Raw genomic sequence first — 18,195 nt, forward strand, 5'->3', positions numbered from 1 at the left:
GGACTGTGGGAGGAAACCCACGCTGACACAGGGAGAACATGCAAACTCCACATGGACGGTCGCCCGTGGCTGAAATTGAACCACTGAGAGGCAGCAGTTCTTGCACTGTGCCTCACAATACATAACACTAATACATAATACTTAATACTAGAGATGGATTGCCATGCACTAGCACAGATACTCACATTATGTAGGGTCTAGTTAAACACTTAGCGCACTTAATGATTCACACATGGCAACTTGAGCTGATACAAAGGCAGGGGAAGCCATGGAGAGTTTCCATGGAGGGTACAATCCTTTCCCAGCTCTGCTAAGCTGGTGACAGAAGCTGATCATTGAGGGTGTTATAATAGAGACTATATAATAGAGAATGCTAGAGGGGCTTTATCAACCTAACCAGGTAACCGGGCACGACGCACACACGCCGCATAGCAGAGAAAGGCTAGAGGAGTGTATTTTCAACAAGAGGGGGTAAAGATAGCAAACCTTGAAGAGTATGGATACCTCCCTAGAAACTGTAGCACAAGTTAACATTGATAAATAAAAATAATGGAGCCTTTAACCATAATGTGCAGGAGACATCTGCTGTCATAAATACAATGGCAGATACTTTATTTGTGGCATTGCAACATGCCATTGATCTTCACCAAGCTGCCCTCCTGCATCGCAGTAAGAGGTTTGTTTTGCCCCTTTGGGTAGGTGGTGGAAACATTTCCAGGCTCGCTAACCATATCATGGACACTACCTCCATGATCAACAACTCTTGCATTGGGAACCTGGAGCTTCTGGCCCAGTGGCAGGGGCACTATTCACTCTCCAACTACAGTGACTTTACAGAGGAGCAATGTGCACTGGCCTAGAGGAAGGATACTGGCAGAATAGGACAATGGAGTTAGGAGCTCCATTCCAATCACTCCAACATTGCACCCACTGCAAACATTGGGAAATGCTTAAGTGAACTGACACATTTATCAGAGTGAAGTCTTTGTGGGCTTCTTCATCTTTAGGAACAATCTCAGAATGAGCATAGATAATGGGAACTGCAGATGCTATAGAATCCGAGATAACAAAGTGTGGGGCTGGATGAACACAGTAGGCCAAGCAGCATCTTAGGAGCACAAAAGCTGATGTTTTGGGTCTCGAAGGGTCTAAGCCTGCTGTGTTCATCCAGCCCCACACTTTGTTATCTCAGAATGAGCATAGGAGCTTCCAAAGTTTTGTCGCTAATGGATAAGATCAGCCTGTTCCTTTTCACAAATACAGTGATGACAATTTTGAAAGATACAAACACTTCTTACATCCTCATTCGTTATGCAAATCTGTTCAAGAGAATAGAGCAGTCCTTTCATTTCAAAGGCATAATGCTACTAATTAAGCCAACCTCCACCTCTGCTGAAGTCATAGGGGATGCTACATTAGAAGTGGTGGAAAGCTATTGTCATTCACCAAGAGTATGCATGTGGGTGTTTAACAGAATTTTAAGTTGTTAAGTCTCCTTTTTTTTTGTAATAGCATATAAAGTGTAATTATTTACAGCACTTTGCAGTTGTTCCCATTATTGAATCACGCATGTTAACTCATGATGAATATCAAAGTTGGTCTGAATAATCAGTAGATTATGCCATAGTTCAAGTCAAGGATTTATGTGAAGTTTGTATCACTTGGTCAGTGTGGGGAACTGCTGGAAGCTGGGCAGATCTGATTTGTTCAATTGGTACTGAACATCCAGCTACCACAAAGACGCCATAAGAAACAAAAGTTCATGAGGGAGAAGATCAGTGTCTCGACCCTACAGGAGCCTGACCAAAAAGAGGGATTTCAAAAGGAATTTCAGAAAATCCTCACAAACGCAACCCAGTTTCAGAACAAAATGCGACTGGTTCTTTTGGTTTGAGCTTCATTTTCACCAGCACTAGTTCAATGCTGAAATATATGACTTTCTGCCATAAAAACAAGTGGCCTACATTGCCTGGCAGGGCAACCCAAAGTTGCAAGTCTAGATGACAGCATTCCAACAATTCAATTCCGATGGCCAAAGCCTAATTCAGAAAATAAATGACATGTGGTAGGAAGAATTGCATGATCAGCCATGATCATATTGAGTGGTGAAGCAAGCTCGATGGGCCAAATAGCCTACTGGCGTCCCCACATCTTATGGTCTTAAATTTCATGCTGTGGAAGCAATTGAGTTATCTCCCTGTCATCTATTGCAGCAAAAGTCCAGAAACCTCCTAAATTGCCTACGCCCAATGGCTGAGAAATTTGTCCCAGTTACATTGTGCCTTTAGACCTTCCAGAGGAACTTCTGACATGGCTTTTGTCACCAGACAAATCCAAGCAAAGTGTCAAGAGCAATATCAGAAACCCTTAATTTAATTCATCAACCTGACTGAAGCAATTGGCTTAGTAAACTAAGGGGCTCTGTGGGCTGCTTCCCAGAGATTGAGTTGTCTAAGAGGCCTCATCACAATCTTGCAACCACCTCATACAAAGGATATGACTGCAGCTGTCTTGAATGGAAATTGTAGGACAGTGGCCATAATTTTTAGCCTTCCTTCGACTGAGGAAAGATGCCAAAAAGGCTGGAGAATTGCAAACGTTATGTCCTTGTTTAAAAAAAAGGTAGTAAGGATAAGTTCAGCAATTATGTTTAACATCAGTGATGAGGATGCTCCTCAAAGAAACAGTTATTTGAGACAGAATTAGCAGTCACATGGAAAAGGGTCGGTTTTAGAAGAATGTGCCAACATGGAGTTTGAAGGGGAAGTTTTGTTTAACCAACTTGCTGGAGTTTCTGAAAAGATAACAGAAAGGGTTGATGAGTGTAATGCCATTAATATGGTATACATGGTCTGCCCTAGGCATTCAATCTAGTGCCACAAAACAGACGTGAGAAATATTGTAGTTTGTAGTTATAAACATTATAGTTTATGAATAAAAGGAGCAATAGTAAAATGAACTGAGTGATAGGAAACAGGGAGTAATGGTCAATGAATTTTTTTGGGCTGAGGAAGGTTTGTGGCCAAGTTCCACAGGGGTCAATGCTGGGACACTTGCTTCTCAAGATATATACTAATAATCTAGATCTTGATGTGCAGGAGCAGTTTGAAAGTTTGTAGATGATACAAAGCTCTGATAGATGATTTCAAAAACATAAAGATTCGGGATAGAGTAAGTAGGAAGAAACTGTTCCCACTTACAAAAGGATCAAGAATGAGGTGACACAGATCTAAAGTGGTTTAGCGAGTTTTGAGAAGATTTGTAGCTCAGGTTGAAGTTCTGAATGTGAGTTTGCTCGCTGAGCTAGAAGGTTCGTTTTCAGACGTTTCGTCACCTTTTTTTTATTTGAAAAAATATACTTTATTCATAAGATGTACAAAAAACAAAACATATTTATACACCTACCCAGTCATGCAAGCTGCTCCGGGTTACCCAGGGGGTACGTACACCAACTAAAGGATAAGAACAAACAAAGAAGAAAAAAAAAACAAAGCAAAGAAAATACCCCGGCAGTAGTCTCCCCACACAGTCCCCGTTGGCCCCCTGACTACTTGGGGAAGGCGCCAGCTGGGCCCAGTTACCAGATAGGGCCCTTTTTTTCTATTCTGGACGAGGGGTTTCATACCGTGGTCTTTCCCCACCGCACCTTGACGGCAGCTGCTCCAAGCTTTAGCGCGTCCCTCAGCACGTAGTCCTGGACCTTGGAGTGCGCCAGTCTGCAACATTGGGTCAGGGTCAGTTCTTTCAGCTGGCAGACCAGCAAGTTGCAGGCAGACCAAAGAGCGTCTTTCACCGCATTGATGGTCCTCCAGGCGCAGTTGATGTTGGTCTCAGTGTGTGTCCCGGGAAACAGCCCGTAGAGCACAGAGTCCCGCATCACGGAGCTGCTCGGGACAAACCTCGACAAATACCACTGCATCCCCCTCCAGACCTCCTGTGCATAGGCACACTCCAGAAGGAAGTGATCGACGGTCTCGTCCACCCCGCAGCCACCTCGAGGGCAGCGTGCGGTGGCACAGAGATTCCGGGCATGCATAAAGGATCTCACTGGCAGAACCCCTCTCACCACCAGCCAAGCAATGTCCTTGTGCTTGTTTGAAAGTTCTGGCGATGAGGCATTCTGCCAAACGACTTTGGCAGTCTGCGTGGGGAACCACACGACGGGATCCACCCTCTCCTTTTCCCGAAGGGTCTCAAGGATACTACGTGCTGACCACTGCCTGATGGCCTTGTGGTCAAAGGTGTTTCCTTTCAAAAATTTCTCCACGAAGGACAGGTGGTACGGGACGGTCCAACTACTCGGAGCGTTCCGCGGCAATGAGGCCAGGCCCATTCTTCGCAACACCGGGGACAGGTAGAACCTCAGTAAGTAGTGACACTTGGTGTTTGCGTACTGAGGATCTACACACAGCTTGATGCAGCCGCACACAAAGGTAGCCGTCAGGGCAAGGGTGGCGTTCGGTATGCCCTTTCCCCTATTTTCCAGGTCTTTGTACATGGTGTCCCTGCGGACCCGGTCCATCCTCGATCCCCAAATGAAGTGGAAGATGGCTCGGGTGACCGCAGCAGCACAGGTCCAGGGAATAGGCCAGGCCTGTGCCACATACGACAGTACCGAAAGCCCCTCGCACCTGACAACCAGGTTCTTACCCGTGATGGAGAGGGACCGAAGCGTCCACCTGCTCAGCTTCTGCTTCAGTTTGGTGATACGCTCCTCCCAAGTCTTAGCGCACGCCCCAGCTCCACCAAACCAAACACCTAGCACCTTCAGGTAGTCTGTCCTGATGGTGAAAGGGATGAAGGAGCAGTCGTCCCAGTTCCCGAAGAACATGGCTTCGCTCTTACCCCTATTGACTTTGACACCCGAGGCCAGTTCAAACTGGCCGCAGATGTCCAACAGTCTACTCACCGACCGACGACCGGTGCAGAAGACGGCGACATCGTCCATGTACAGGGAGGTCTTGACCTGAAGGCCTCCGCTGCCTGAGATAGTCACGCCCTTCAGGCTCACGTCCTTCCTTTTGGACGCGGTGAAGGGCTCCACACAGCACACGAACAAGGCAGGAGAGAGCAGGCAGCCCTGCCTGACTCCAGATCTGACGGGAAAACTGTCTGATTCCCACCCGTTGATCGAGACTGCGCTAACGATGTTGGTGTAGAGCAGCCGGATCCAATTGCGGATGCCCTCCCCGAACCCCAATTTGGAGAGGACGTCCCTCATGTAAGCATGAGAGACCCTGTCGAAGGCCTTCTCCTGGCCCAGGCTGACGAGGCAGGTGTCCACCCGCCTGTCCTGCACGTAGGCGATTGTATCCCTGATGAGCGTGAGGCTCTCAGCGATCTTCCTGCCCGGCACAGCACAGGTTTGGTCAGGGTGAATCACTGACTCCAGAACAGACCTGACCCGGTTGGCTATGACCTTGCCCAGGATTTTGTAGTCCACGTTCAATAGTGAAATGGGACACCAATTCTTAATTTCTTCCCTCTCCCCCTTCCTCTTGTAAATGAGGGTGATGATGCCCTTCCTCATGGACTTGCACATTTCCCCTGCCCGAAGTGCACTATTGTACACCTCCAGCAGGTCCTGGCCGACCAGGTCCCACAGAGCGGAATACAGCTCGACCGGTAAGCCATCGCTCCCGGGAGTCCTATTCCTCTCCAAGGACTTGAAGGCTCTGGTCAGCTCATCCAGGGATATCGGCCGGTCCAGCCACTCCCTCGTGCCGTCGTCTAAGACCTCCGTGATAGACGACAGGAACGACTCGGAGGCCGTGCTGTCCGTGGGCTTCATGTCGTACAGTCCGGCATAGAAGGATCTGCTGATCCTCAAAATGTCGGGCCGAGACAACGTCACCGAGCCGTTGGCCTCCTTCAGCCGGCTAAGCACAGAGCTCTCTTTGTGCACCTTCTGAAAGAAGAAACGCGAGCACGTCTCGTCCTGCTCCACAGAGCGGACCCTGGACCGGAAGATTATCCTGGAGGCCTCCGCGGTGAAGAGCGAGGCTTGCTGGCCCCTCACCTCACGGAGGTCCTCCATGACATTGACCCCCATCAACTGCAGAAGGAGCAGGTTCTGCACCTTTTTCTGGAGTCGCGACAGCTTCCCCCACCTCTCTCTCGCCTTCCGAACACCCTTGAGGACAAAGAACCTCTTGATGTTCTCTTTCACCGTCTCCCACCAGTCGCCCGGAGACTCAAAGAGGGGTTTCACAGTTCTCCAACCAGCGTATTCCCTCTTAAGCTCCTTGACGTTCTCTGGGGTCAACAGAGTTGTGTTGAGCTTCCACGTCCCCTTGCCGGCCGGCTGGTCGTCCTGTAAGTGACAGTCGGCTAGCAGGAGGCAGTGGTCAGAGAAGAACACCAGCTCGACGCCGGTGGACCTGACCGAGAACGCCCGTGACACAAACAGGAAATCTATCCTTGAGCGAATAGACCCGTCTGGCCGCGACCAGGTGTTCCTCCACTGCACTCCGTCTGCAGGGGCGCTGAAGACGTCGAGCAGCTTGGCGTCCTTCACCGTGCCCATCAGGAATCTGGAAGTGATGTCCAGTTGACTCCCCCACCCGCTGTCCCCACGCCGGATCTACCGTCTGCATTGATGATGCAGTTGAAGTCTCCGTCTAGGATGACCGGCCTGGACGTAGCCAGCAGGGGTGGAAGCCGCTGCAGGACGTCCAACCGCTCACTCCGTACCGCTGGGGCGTACACGTTGATCAGCCTCAGGGGAGCGTTCCTGTAGGTGATGTCAGCCACTAGGAGGCGCCCCCCCACCACCTCCTGAACTTGAGAGATGGTGAATTTGCGCCCCCGCAGCAGAATAGCCAGGCCCGAGGAGCGACAGCCGTTACCCCCGACCAGATTGAAGGCCCACAGGTCCTGTCGCCGGACCAATTCCCGTACCTGCCGAGGTGCGGTATCCCGCACTCCTGCAGAAACAGGAGGTCCACCTTGACGGTGGTCAGGTAGGCCAACGTGGACACACATCTTGTGGTGGACTTGACGCTATGTACATTAATGCTCGCAACTCGTATGCCCATTGTGGGCAGTGACCGCAGTACCCTCCCCAAGTCCAAGGTCCAGCCCCTCCATCTGTCCCTTCATGCCCATTGCCCGGACTAACTGCTAGACGCTCTCCGGGCTCAGGAAACCATCCGTGCTGCCTTCCGGGTGGCATCCCCCCGTCGGGGGTACGTAGGCAGGAGAGTGCGGCTCTGGGTCAGGCTGGGGACATGCTGTTTCCTCCTTCCCGCCTGGAAGTTCCGGGGGGCCCTCCAGTGCCCCAGCAGCACGTGATTGGGTGTCGGAGGGAGCCTCAGGACGCCTCCCCTCACCTGGAAGTGGCGTGTTGCCTTCCTTCTCCCTTGAGATCTTTAGCTTCTGCTTTGGGTGGACCTCCTCCGAATCTCCCTTGTCAGAGGAGCTGTTATAGGCCCCCTGTAGCTGCCTCTTCCTGCCTGATGGTTGCGGTGCCTGGGCCCGCCGACGCACCTTCCTCCTTGCTTTCCGGACCGTTGTCCACTCCCATGGGCCGCCTGTTGCCGCCTCCATCGACTCCGGTTTGTCGGGGGGGGAGCGGAGCCTGCAGGGGCGCTTTGCTGGCCTCGGGCCCATCCTGCAGGTCTGGGCCCTCCTGCACGACCTGGCCCTCCTGCACATTAGTGGGGTCCTTGCTGGGCCCTGGTGCCTTCCTCTCCTCCGGGGGGGCTGACCCCGCATTGTCCCTGCCGGCGACCTGGGCATAGGTGGTCCCCCGCTGCGGGCATGCACTATAGAGGTGGCCCACTTCCCCGCAAAGGTTGCAGCTTTTCTCTTGTGGGCAATCCTTTGCAAGGTGTCCCTCCTCCCTGCAGATGGTGGCTTTGCAATCGGCCGCCACGTGACCTGACCTACCACAGGCATGGCAGACTTTAGGTTGCCTTGCGTAGGTCAGGTAGCCCTTGCTCCCGCCAATCGCGAAGCTGGATGGTGGGTGTATGATATTCCCATCCACGCCCATCCTCAGCGTCACCTTGACCTGCCTCTTACTGGTCCACATCCCGAAGGGGTCCATGATGTCAGTTAGGTCCCCTTCCACCTTCACGTACCTTCCAAGGAAGGTCAGGACATCAACTGCTGGCACATGTGGGTTGTACATGTGTACAGTCACCATACGGCTCCTCTGCGCTGGCATCACAAACAGCGGGACAGCGGTCAATACAGAGAGGGGGCCCTCACCTCCTTTCTCCTTCAAAACCTCCAGGAAGCGCTTGCAAAGCTTGGCACTCCTGAAGGTTACATCATAAAAACCTCCTCCAGGGAAATCCTGCAGGCAGTAATGTCCGCAGCAGCGAACCCACAACAGTCCAACAGGACCCTCTTCACGAAGAAGGCGCGGTCCACAGGTGCACCTTCATCCACCTTCTTCACGGAACCGTGGATGGTGTTCCGGACCCCCTGACCTGGGGCACGAGCACTTGCCATAGCCATCGTTGCAGGTTGGCTGCTCCCCTGAACCAGCTTTAGGCCAAAGCCAGCATTAATATCCACTGGTCGCAAGGGTGCACAGCCAACCCGACGTCTTCCTTTCACCTCCAACACAGCGCTCTCCTCCTCTCGGTCCACAAGAGAGTGGGTCTTTATTTTGTTCCGGATGTAAGCTGGTTCACTGAGCTTGAAGGTGTGTTCCCAGATGTTTCGTCACCATTCTAGGTAACATCATCAGTGAGCCTCCGACGAAGCGCTGGTCTTATGTCCCGCTTTCTATTTATCTGGTTAGGTTTCCTTGGGTTGGTGATGTCATTTCCTGCATTGGTGATGTCATTTCCTGTTCTTTTTCTCAGAGGGTGGTAGATTGGCTCCAAATCAATGTGTTTTATGGAGTTCCGGTTGGAATGCCATGCTTCTAGGAATTCTCGTGCGTGTCTCTGTTTGGCTTGTCCTAGGATGGATGTGTTGTCCCAATCAAAGTGGTGTCCTTCCTCATCTGTATGTAAGGATACGAGTGATAGTGGGTCAGGTCGTTTTGTGGCTAGTTGATGTTCATGTATCCTGGTGGCTAGCTTTCTGCCAGTTTGTCCAATGTAGTGTTTGTCACAGTTCTTGCAAGGTATTTTGTAGATGACGTTCATTTTATTTGTTGTCTGTATAGGGTCTTTTAAGCTCATTAGCTGCTGTTTTAGTGTGTTGGTGGGTTTGTGGGCTACCCTGATGCCAAGAGGTCCGAGTAGTCTGGCAGTCATTTCGAAAATATCTTTGATGTAGGGGAGAGTGGTTATGGTTTCTGAGCCCGTTTTGTCTGTTTGTTTGGGTTTATTGCTGAGGAATTGGCGGATTGTGTTCATAGGGTACCCATTCTTTTTGAATACGCTGTATAGGTGATTTTCCTCTGCTCTGCATAGTTCCTCTGCTGCAGTGTGTGGTGGCTCATTGGAATAATGTTCTAATGCAGCTTCGTTTGTGGGTGTTGGGATGGTTGCTCCTGTAGTTCAGTATTTGGTCCGTATGTGTTGTTTTCCTGTAGACGCTGGTTTGAAGTTCCCCATTGGCTGTTCGCTCTACTGTGACATCTAGGAATGGCAGTTTGACACGCACGAGAATTCCTAGAAGCATGGCATTCCAACCGGAACTCCATCAACAAACACATTGATTTGGAGCCAATCTACCACCCTCTGAGAAAAAGAACAGGAAATGACATCACCAATGCAGGAAATGACATCACCAACCCAAGGAATAGATAAATAGAAAGCGGGACACAACACCAGCGCTTCACCGGAGGCTCACTGATGATGTTACCTAGAATGGTGACGAAACGTCTGAAAACGAACCTTCCAGCTCAGCGAGCAAACTCACATCCTAAAGTGGTTTTGTAAAAGAAGCAAATGTGATGTGAGAAGAAGACTTTTTTCCACACAGCAAGTGGCTCAGGTCACAAATGCAATGCCTGGAAGTGTGGTGGAGGCAGCTTAATTGAGACATTCAAGAGGGCATTGTTATTTATTTGATTAGAAACATGGCATGCGGGTATAAGGAAAAGGCTGTAGAATCAGGTATGATGCTCATTTGGAGAACTAGTGCAGACACAAGGGGCCAAGTAGCCTCCTGCACTATAATAGTTCTGTGATTCAGTGGGCAATCTGACATCCTGACTGGTGACAAGCAAAAATGTGTGATATTGCTGTTTATGATCTGCCTGAGAGTGGTTATTCACTGCAAGGATCCATTGCCCATTGCTGTGAGAACTAAATAAATGGAAAACTCTTCAACCTCAGTCACCTCAATGTCAGAACCAAATGACCACTGTATGCATATGTCATTGCCCTCTCTGCACCATATCCACTCTCAATCTCTTCCATTCTGTACACTAGAGACTCAGCCTGTCTTCAGATGTTGCCAAACTCATATTTCATCCTTGTCTGGTTAAGTATTCCACCTGCTGTACACATTGAAGGAGAGACTCTGGTATATGTTGAGCACTTATCACACCTTGGTTCCCATCCCTCTCAAAAGGCCACCATTGATGGGAGCACTTACCGCACCTTGGTTCCATTTCTGAAAAGGCCACTATTGTTGAGGGAGGTGCAACATCAGACCAAGTCAGTTTTCTACAAATGTTCGTAATTGCCTGCTTGATCTCAGTAAAGAACTCAGCTAGTTAACAAAAGCCTAATGTACCACACCCCTGTAGTGTAGTGAGACCTGGACTATAGAACAGTGACAGAGAAGAGAGTTAGTGAAATTCCACCAGTGCCACCGCTGCTATATTTTCCAGATTCAGTGGAGGACTGTCAAACTAATGTCAGTTTTCTTCGTAATGCCAGCTTCACAGGCAAAATTCCTGAAATAAATTGACCACGGATACAGCGCATGGATGGTTAAAATGTATGTCCCATGCGAGCTCTTGTTTTACCTCTGAGAGCAATTACAGGGACCTTCCAATTGACCTCACAAATTATAGAACCCATTTAACAAATAGAAAGGAAAAGAATTACACATATCCTTTGCAATGCGCATGTAACATTAACTGATCAATGCTTTTGCCAGTCTTATTACATCATAACTTCCCCAGAATAGAATCCCAGTGAACATTAATAATAGTTAAACAATTTGAGAGCAGAATTAAATGCTTCCATATTTTCAAATATGGTAAAATACTCTCTTGGTTTCTGAAAGGTCACAGACTCTATCTGTTTCTGTTAGCTGATGCTGGCTTCATTCTGTAATTATTATTCCCAAGCAGACCTGTATGTGCCCTCACAAGAAAATAAATCTGATGAATGATTGAGTAATGTTTGATTTAGGAAATATAGGGACAGGCTAACTCCACACAAAGTGATCTCAGGGAGAGAAGATGCCCTCCTATTGATTGATTGTTTTGTGACATTGGCAGTAAAGGAACTGCCAGTCCCACTTTGTGGAAGCGGTGAGAGAATGAATTGAATAATTTAGCTTTCCTGACACACATACTCAACATTAGTACAGCGAAATATTTACAAGTTGCCACTTACGGTGCTGTCTGAGTACAAAGGTACCTAGGTACAGATTCTTGAGTACAAATACTTAAAAGAAGAAAAATTAAAGAAATAAAATTTCCAGCATTACAGTCCTTCAAAAGTACAGTAATAAATTTTTTAAAAAAGAAACAAAATGTTCAGAATAACATTCCTTCCATAATAATTTAATTTAAAAATTTTGAAAAAGAGAAATTAGTCTGTTTCATGGCAGTAGGAGGACAATGAGGAGTGGAAGGGTCAATACCAAAACCTCAAGTACAATAACCCTTGTCAAACGCTAATAATTCTGTTAGTTGCTGTGGAAGTGCAATTAACTTGGTTTAGAATTTATTTATCTACATAATTAGAAACTTTGCATACGATCAGTATAATAGAATGTGAGAGGTTTAGAGTGGCGAATATTTTCAAACTGTGAATGGGAAGAACAGAGTTGCCCTTTCAGAAATCCAGTACAAGGTATAATAGGCAAAATGGCCTGCATTTATAAAATGCTGTGATCTATGTCAGAACAACATGATTGATCATGTCCTGGAAAAGCAAATCAGCTTTAACTCAAGTTTTGTTGTTTGGAAGTAGCTTTCAAATTAGATTAGATTCCCTACAGTGTAGAAACAGGTCCTTCAGCCCAACAAGTCCCAACTGCCCCTTGGAGCATCCCACCCAGACCCATCCCACTATAACCCACACACCCCTGAACACTACGGACAATTTAGCATGGCCGATCCACCTAGCCTGCACATCTTTGGACTGTGGGAGGAAACCGGAGCACCCGGAGGAAACCCACGCAGACACGGGGAGAATGTGCAAACTCTGCACAGACAGTTACCTGAGGCTGGAATTGAACTTGGGACCCTGGCGCTGTGAGGCTGCAGTGCTAACCACTGAGCCACTGTGCCGCTCCCAAATTCTCTGTTTGAAATTTGCAGATGGTGTATCCTTGGGGCTTTTATAAATGTTGTAAATCCATTTTGCCTGCCCTACTGATTTTATCTGACATCTGTGCATCTCTCACAAAGAATAAAAAAGAAAATGTTATAGTGTGAATATCGGCAGCTGAGCAGTACCATGTACCAAGCTGTAGAAAAACGGGACAAAGTATTTGGATGGGAACTAATTCAATGTCGAGCACCTCAGACACAGCACATGAGCTGACAGAATCCATCTGCAAAGTAATTAAGGGCATCTGTTGATGCCTGATAAATCTCAAGTTTCATGAGATACTGTACAAAAAATGGATCATATAGACACAACAAACAGCAGAATAGGCCAGGCATGCCTGCTTTCCCCAACATCATTCAAACAAATTTAATCATATGTTTGTTAACCATGAACCTGTTATGAACCACAAACTAGCCCTACATTTGCCATCATGAACCTATCTGAATTGGAGGAGAATCCTGCATACATTTGACGGTTACCCACACAGTGTGGAATTAATCTGTATCAATACTGTGAGTAGGTGATTTGGTCAATTTTACTCCACTGACTGAATAACTTGTTCAGAATTAATTGATAAATACAGTAACTGGATAACTCGGTGACCTGGTAGTTATTGTAGATGTTTTTAATCAACCTGATCAGATCGATATGACATACCTACTGGAGCAGATGGGACCTGCTGGTTGTTAGGTGAGGATACTCCCACTGCACCACACGAGCCCTCCAGTAGGGATGGTAGATATTTTCTAATCAACCTTTTGTTAACCTATGCAAGATATATATAACTTGGTGCATGGTAATATTGATATTCACAATAAAACATTTATATTTTTATTCCTTGTGAGAGATGCACAGAAATATCTTCAGATAATACTCAGGCAGGGCAGGACTAGACAAATGGATCTACAACATTTATAAAATTCTCTGGAGCAGGTGGGACTTATTAAATTTGGTCTGAAAGGTTAAGTGATTCATTTTAATAAGAACCACCCATTGTGCTGAAGTCACAGGGATTTGGTCAGGATAAAGAAGGAATATGTAAAGAGACAGATTCGGGCTGGAGTACCCCTAATAGTCTTTGTTACAATGGGGCAGATATGCATGTAAGTTGTAAGAAGTGGTTGTAATGCAATGAACTTTGTCTTGTTTGTTCAACAAGATTCTCTGGTTAGACTAGTAAGGTAGACATCCTAACCCACACTTTATCATTTTGGACTTGAAGGTAACCATACACAATGGAGTTACAAAGAACAATGGCAAAGCAGAGTGAGTTGAACTCAAATCAGACAAAAAAGGAGAAATATAGCAGGGGAAAGAAAAATTGGGAAAGAGAGAGATCGGGTATAAAAGGATATAACTGGAAAAAAATTGCAAAATTTGACAGTTCTAAAATCTCCAAAGTGGTTCACTAACTGAACTAGTGGGATGCCAGTTTAGACTGTTCACTTTCTGCACCAGAGTGGTTGCCTGGAAGTCATTAACAATACTCACACCATCCTTACTTGGAGTTATGTTGCCATTCTCTAACTCACTGTTACTGGCTCTATATCCTGCGATACTGTTCCTAAAAGCACTGTGGGTGTACCATACCATGTGAACTACAGTGGTTCACATTCTCAAGGGTAGTTTAGGGATGGACAATAAATGCTGGCCTGACTGGCAATGCCCACATCATGTGAACAAATAAAATTTCCAAAATGTACTTGTACCACTTGTTGCTCAGCTTATCTTTATGTGAGAAGTTTAAAGGGTGATTAATTTGCAACTTTGACAAATTCTTAAAAATAATATGGTGAGCTTCGGTTTGTGCAGGTAATGAGGGGTGCAACTTGATACACTTTTGGAGACTCGTGACTCACATGAATCTCATAATCACTTCTTTGTCAGCTAGTCTGTACTTTAACAACTGCATGCCTTATACACACATTATTTTTCCAGGTAATTGCAAATGCTGAGACATGCTGAAATCGCTGCTCCAAATTCAAGGCAGTCAGTTTTACAAAGAGCTGTGTAAAAGCCTCAAACCCTGCAAGTTTTTTATTTAAGCTGCAGCTCGGACTAAAGCAACTAAGTCTCCAGCTCCCAATGCTTTATAAGCTGCCTGTGAGGAGAAACCTTTACAAGAGATAGTTGACAGGCCAACTTTGTTAAATTACAGTGTGAACTAGTGAATCCCTTAAAAACTGGATGCAAAGGTAAATAGGGGCTCGGGAGTGATCCATGTGACTGCCGCATTTTCACTCATTCGATTAAACAGGGAAAATGAAGAACCATTAGCCCACCTCTGCCTAGTTTGGAACAGACGCTGGTTATGACTCAGCTTGTGAAAGGTCTCCTGATTCAAATCATTCAGAAATGTCTCCCTGTGGAAATTCTGTGACTGTTACCACGTCAGATTAAATGGAGCTATTTTTAAATCGGGAGGAGGTGGAATAGTCAGAGAGGCTGCATTACTCACCTTTCTCTTTTCCTGGTCAGCCCTGTCTCTGATCAATGCCCTTTCTCTCCTCCACGCCACTATCACAAAGGGCATCTTCCTCAGAAGGGGCACATTAGAAAGCAGAGTGAGAATAATACACACTCGGGCCTTTGTTCATCTCAGTGCATTGTGAAGAATTCTAATCTTGTCGTCTGGTTGTCTTGTTAATGCAAATCCCCAGTGATCCCATTCTCATGGCCAATTACATGATTTGATATGCAACCCAGTAGATATTTCAATTTGTGGCTTGTACAAAAGAGCTGATTTCTTGATGGTAATGTTGCAATTGGTGATATTTGATTTTGATTTGATTTATTATTGTCATATGTGCCAAGAAAAGCATCGGTTTGCATGCTGTCCAGGCAAATCATCCCTTACATTAGTACATCAGGGTAATAGAACAGAATGCAGACTATAGTGTTACAGCTACAGGGAACATGTGAAGGAAGATCAACTGTAACATATGTAAAGCCCATTCAAAAGTCTGATAAGAGAGGGGAAGAAGTTGTTCTTGAATCTGTTGGTACATGTTTTCAAACTTTTGTATCTTCTCCCCAAGGGCCATTTCAGAGTTTCTTCAGGTTTTCAGACTTTCCTTCACTTACATTTATTTTGCATCAGTCCTTGTTATAAAATAAACATGTGACTTTTCTCCAAACTCACAGCAATGCCACAGACTTCACTGCAGTTTGTCTGAAGAGCGCTTTGGGGAGGCTATGTGCTGTGTAAGGTGCTGTATAAATGCAAAGTGTTTCTTTTCCTTTTCAGAGACCTGGCTCGAAAAGATCTAAATGGCGCATCAGATCCCTTTGTCAGAGTGCAATACAATGGGAAAACCCAAGAAAGCTGTGTGAGTCCAACCTCTCCCTTCTGTGCTAATTCAGAACTGACTAAACACCAGCCAAAAGGTGCTAGTAATTCGCATTTCAATTTCCTCGTTTCATCATTGAGTGAGGTGTGGGGAATTGTTCTGACAATAATCTAATCATGTTATTTAACCAGCAGACAGTTTAAGCATAATATTCAAAAGGGGCCTTCGCCACCATTCAATAAAAGCATGCTGGGAGGCTCTCTTGTGGTGCAGTACTAGTGCCCCTGTCCCCGGACTGGGAGGCCTGGATTCAAGTCCCACCCACTGTGGAGGAGTGTAATAACATCTCTGAACCGTTTGATTAGAAAAATAGGTCAATTGTGTTTTCAAAAAACATTTCTGTTGTTTTAAAGAAAATTATTCAACATTCCCAGCTATCCATGGTAGCCTTGCACCCCTGGTTTAACGAATCTGTCTACGTCTGCCATAAAAGTATTCAAAGACTTTGCTTCCACCCGGTTTTGAGGAACAGAATTTCAAAGGCTTACAGTCCCTTGTGTGAAAAAAAAATCATCTGTGCGACCTCTTATTTTGTGACAATGATCCCTAGTCATTCTCGCAAAAGAGGAAGCAATCTTTGCTCATCCACCCTGTCAAGACCATTCAGGATCTTACAAGTGCCACACAACAGACTTGCGAGATAAGTTATAAGTTTTGGAACAAATGAGACTGTTTCAATTGAAAATACAGAATTGGCCAAAGGATAGAAGATGGGGAGTAATAGTTAATGGGCATTTTTCAAGGGTAAGAGAGGTTTGTATGGCATCCCCTATGAAGGTCTCAGAGTGTAGGGACAACTTCCCAGATGGTGAATGATACAAAACCTGGAAACATTGTAAACTGTGAGGAATGCAGTGTAAAACTACAAAAAGAAAGTTAGAGATTGATGCAGTGGGTAGGCAGGTGGCAGATGAAGTTCAAAATGGAGAAAAGAACATGGGCATATAGGATAAAATAAAGGATTGGAAGAATGCAAAAGGACCTGGGTGTATATGTGTGTAAGTCATTAAAGGTACCAGTGCAGTTAAAGTGAGAAGTCAATAAACTCAGTATCCTCATCTTTACTCATTGGGGAATAAAGTACAGGATCAAAGAATGTGGTGATGAATCTATATAAGACACAAGTTATACCTCGGCTGGAGTATTGTGTACCACTCTTGAGGACTACACTTTAGGAAGGATGTGAATATATTGGAGAGCATGCAGAGCAGCTTTATAAGATTGATTCTGTGGTAGATTGGAGAAGTTTAGAATGTCTTTCTTGGAGAGAAGAAGGCTGGAAGGATGTCTGTTGGTATTTTCAAAGTCAGAAATCACACAACACCAGGTTATAGTCCAACAGGTTTATTTGAAATCACAAGCATTTAGAGAGCTGCTGTTTCATCAGGTGAAGTCTTCATTGGTCCTTACACCTACATTGGTATGGACTGCCACACTCCAAACAATGTAAGTCTCAGAAAAACTATCACTGATTCCTAGATTATGAGTCCTCTTCCCGTGACAGGTAATTGGTGGATTTACAAATGGCTAGAGTCGGAAGAACACAATTTGGAAAAGCTAGTTCTCAGAACGCTGCAGGGTTGGAGAGGGTTACGAGGTGGGGCGTAGCAGAGCCCTGTGGGCACTTAAACACAAGGATACTGTTCTGTGTACAAGGCATTGATTGAAGCATTAGTAAACTTACAGAAATTGGCCTCTTCTGTACAAATTATGTCTTTTTTATCATTTTGGAACCGCATCAATTCAGCCTGAGCCATGACTCATGTGATTCAGAGATTTACAATAGTTATTAAAATTGGAGCTTCTTCTTTAAAACTTGCTTTATTAGTTAGATAAAATAACTCTCAGGAGAAGTCCACACTGTTCTTGTCCCTGTGCACAGTTCCAGGGGTAAACTCAATTGACACCATCAGGAGGAGACCAAAACTGTGTATAAGTCAGTTGTAAAGAAACATGGATAATTAAAGGAGAACATCACAAGGGAGAGTCAAAATTTTACAAAATTTCTGAAGTTGCAAGCCGTACATCTCCACCTATGAGCAGCCTCTGACAAGATGGGTACATCAAAATGAGGCAGGAATATGGACCATCTTCTGGAGGTCTCATCACATGATCTCCCACCTCTCCCAGTCACACACTTTGTCTTGCAGTTTTAAAGCTGACAAACAAATGCGTTCAAAGAAAAAGTGAGAAAATTAATTTCTTTTAGTGCCTCAATAATGGAGATTGCTCGCTACTGTGTGAATGAGATGACTTTTTCAGTCCACCCAATCCCGGAGGCTTGGCAGCCTTGGGCAGATCTGATCTCGGTTGGATTTTTCAGCCACTGCTTTATTAGTGTATCCATATAGGGAGCTGAGAAGTTAAATACAAGCCTCATGATTTATACCCTTAACAAATGAAATTTGTTATAAAAT

General features: G+C 45.9%; 1 protein-coding gene across 2 annotated transcripts in view; it reads left to right on the forward strand.

The window, feature by feature from the left end:
• Positions 1-18,195, forward strand: part of rasa4 (RAS p21 protein activator 4) — a 233,593-nt gene that overhangs the window by 130,614 nt on the left and 84,784 nt on the right. For both annotated transcript variants that reach the window (XM_048556900.1, XM_048556901.1), the window contains exon 6: positions 15,676-15,757. In XM_048556900.1, the coding sequence (XP_048412857.1) occupies positions 15,676-15,757 (82 nt within the window). The remainder of the gene's footprint in view (positions 1-15,675; positions 15,758-18,195) is intronic.

This window comes from Stegostoma tigrinum, chromosome 27, assembly GCF_030684315.1.
Source record: "Stegostoma tigrinum isolate sSteTig4 chromosome 27, sSteTig4.hap1, whole genome shotgun sequence".
NCBI lineage: Eukaryota > Metazoa > Chordata > Chondrichthyes > Orectolobiformes > Stegostomatidae > Stegostoma > Stegostoma tigrinum.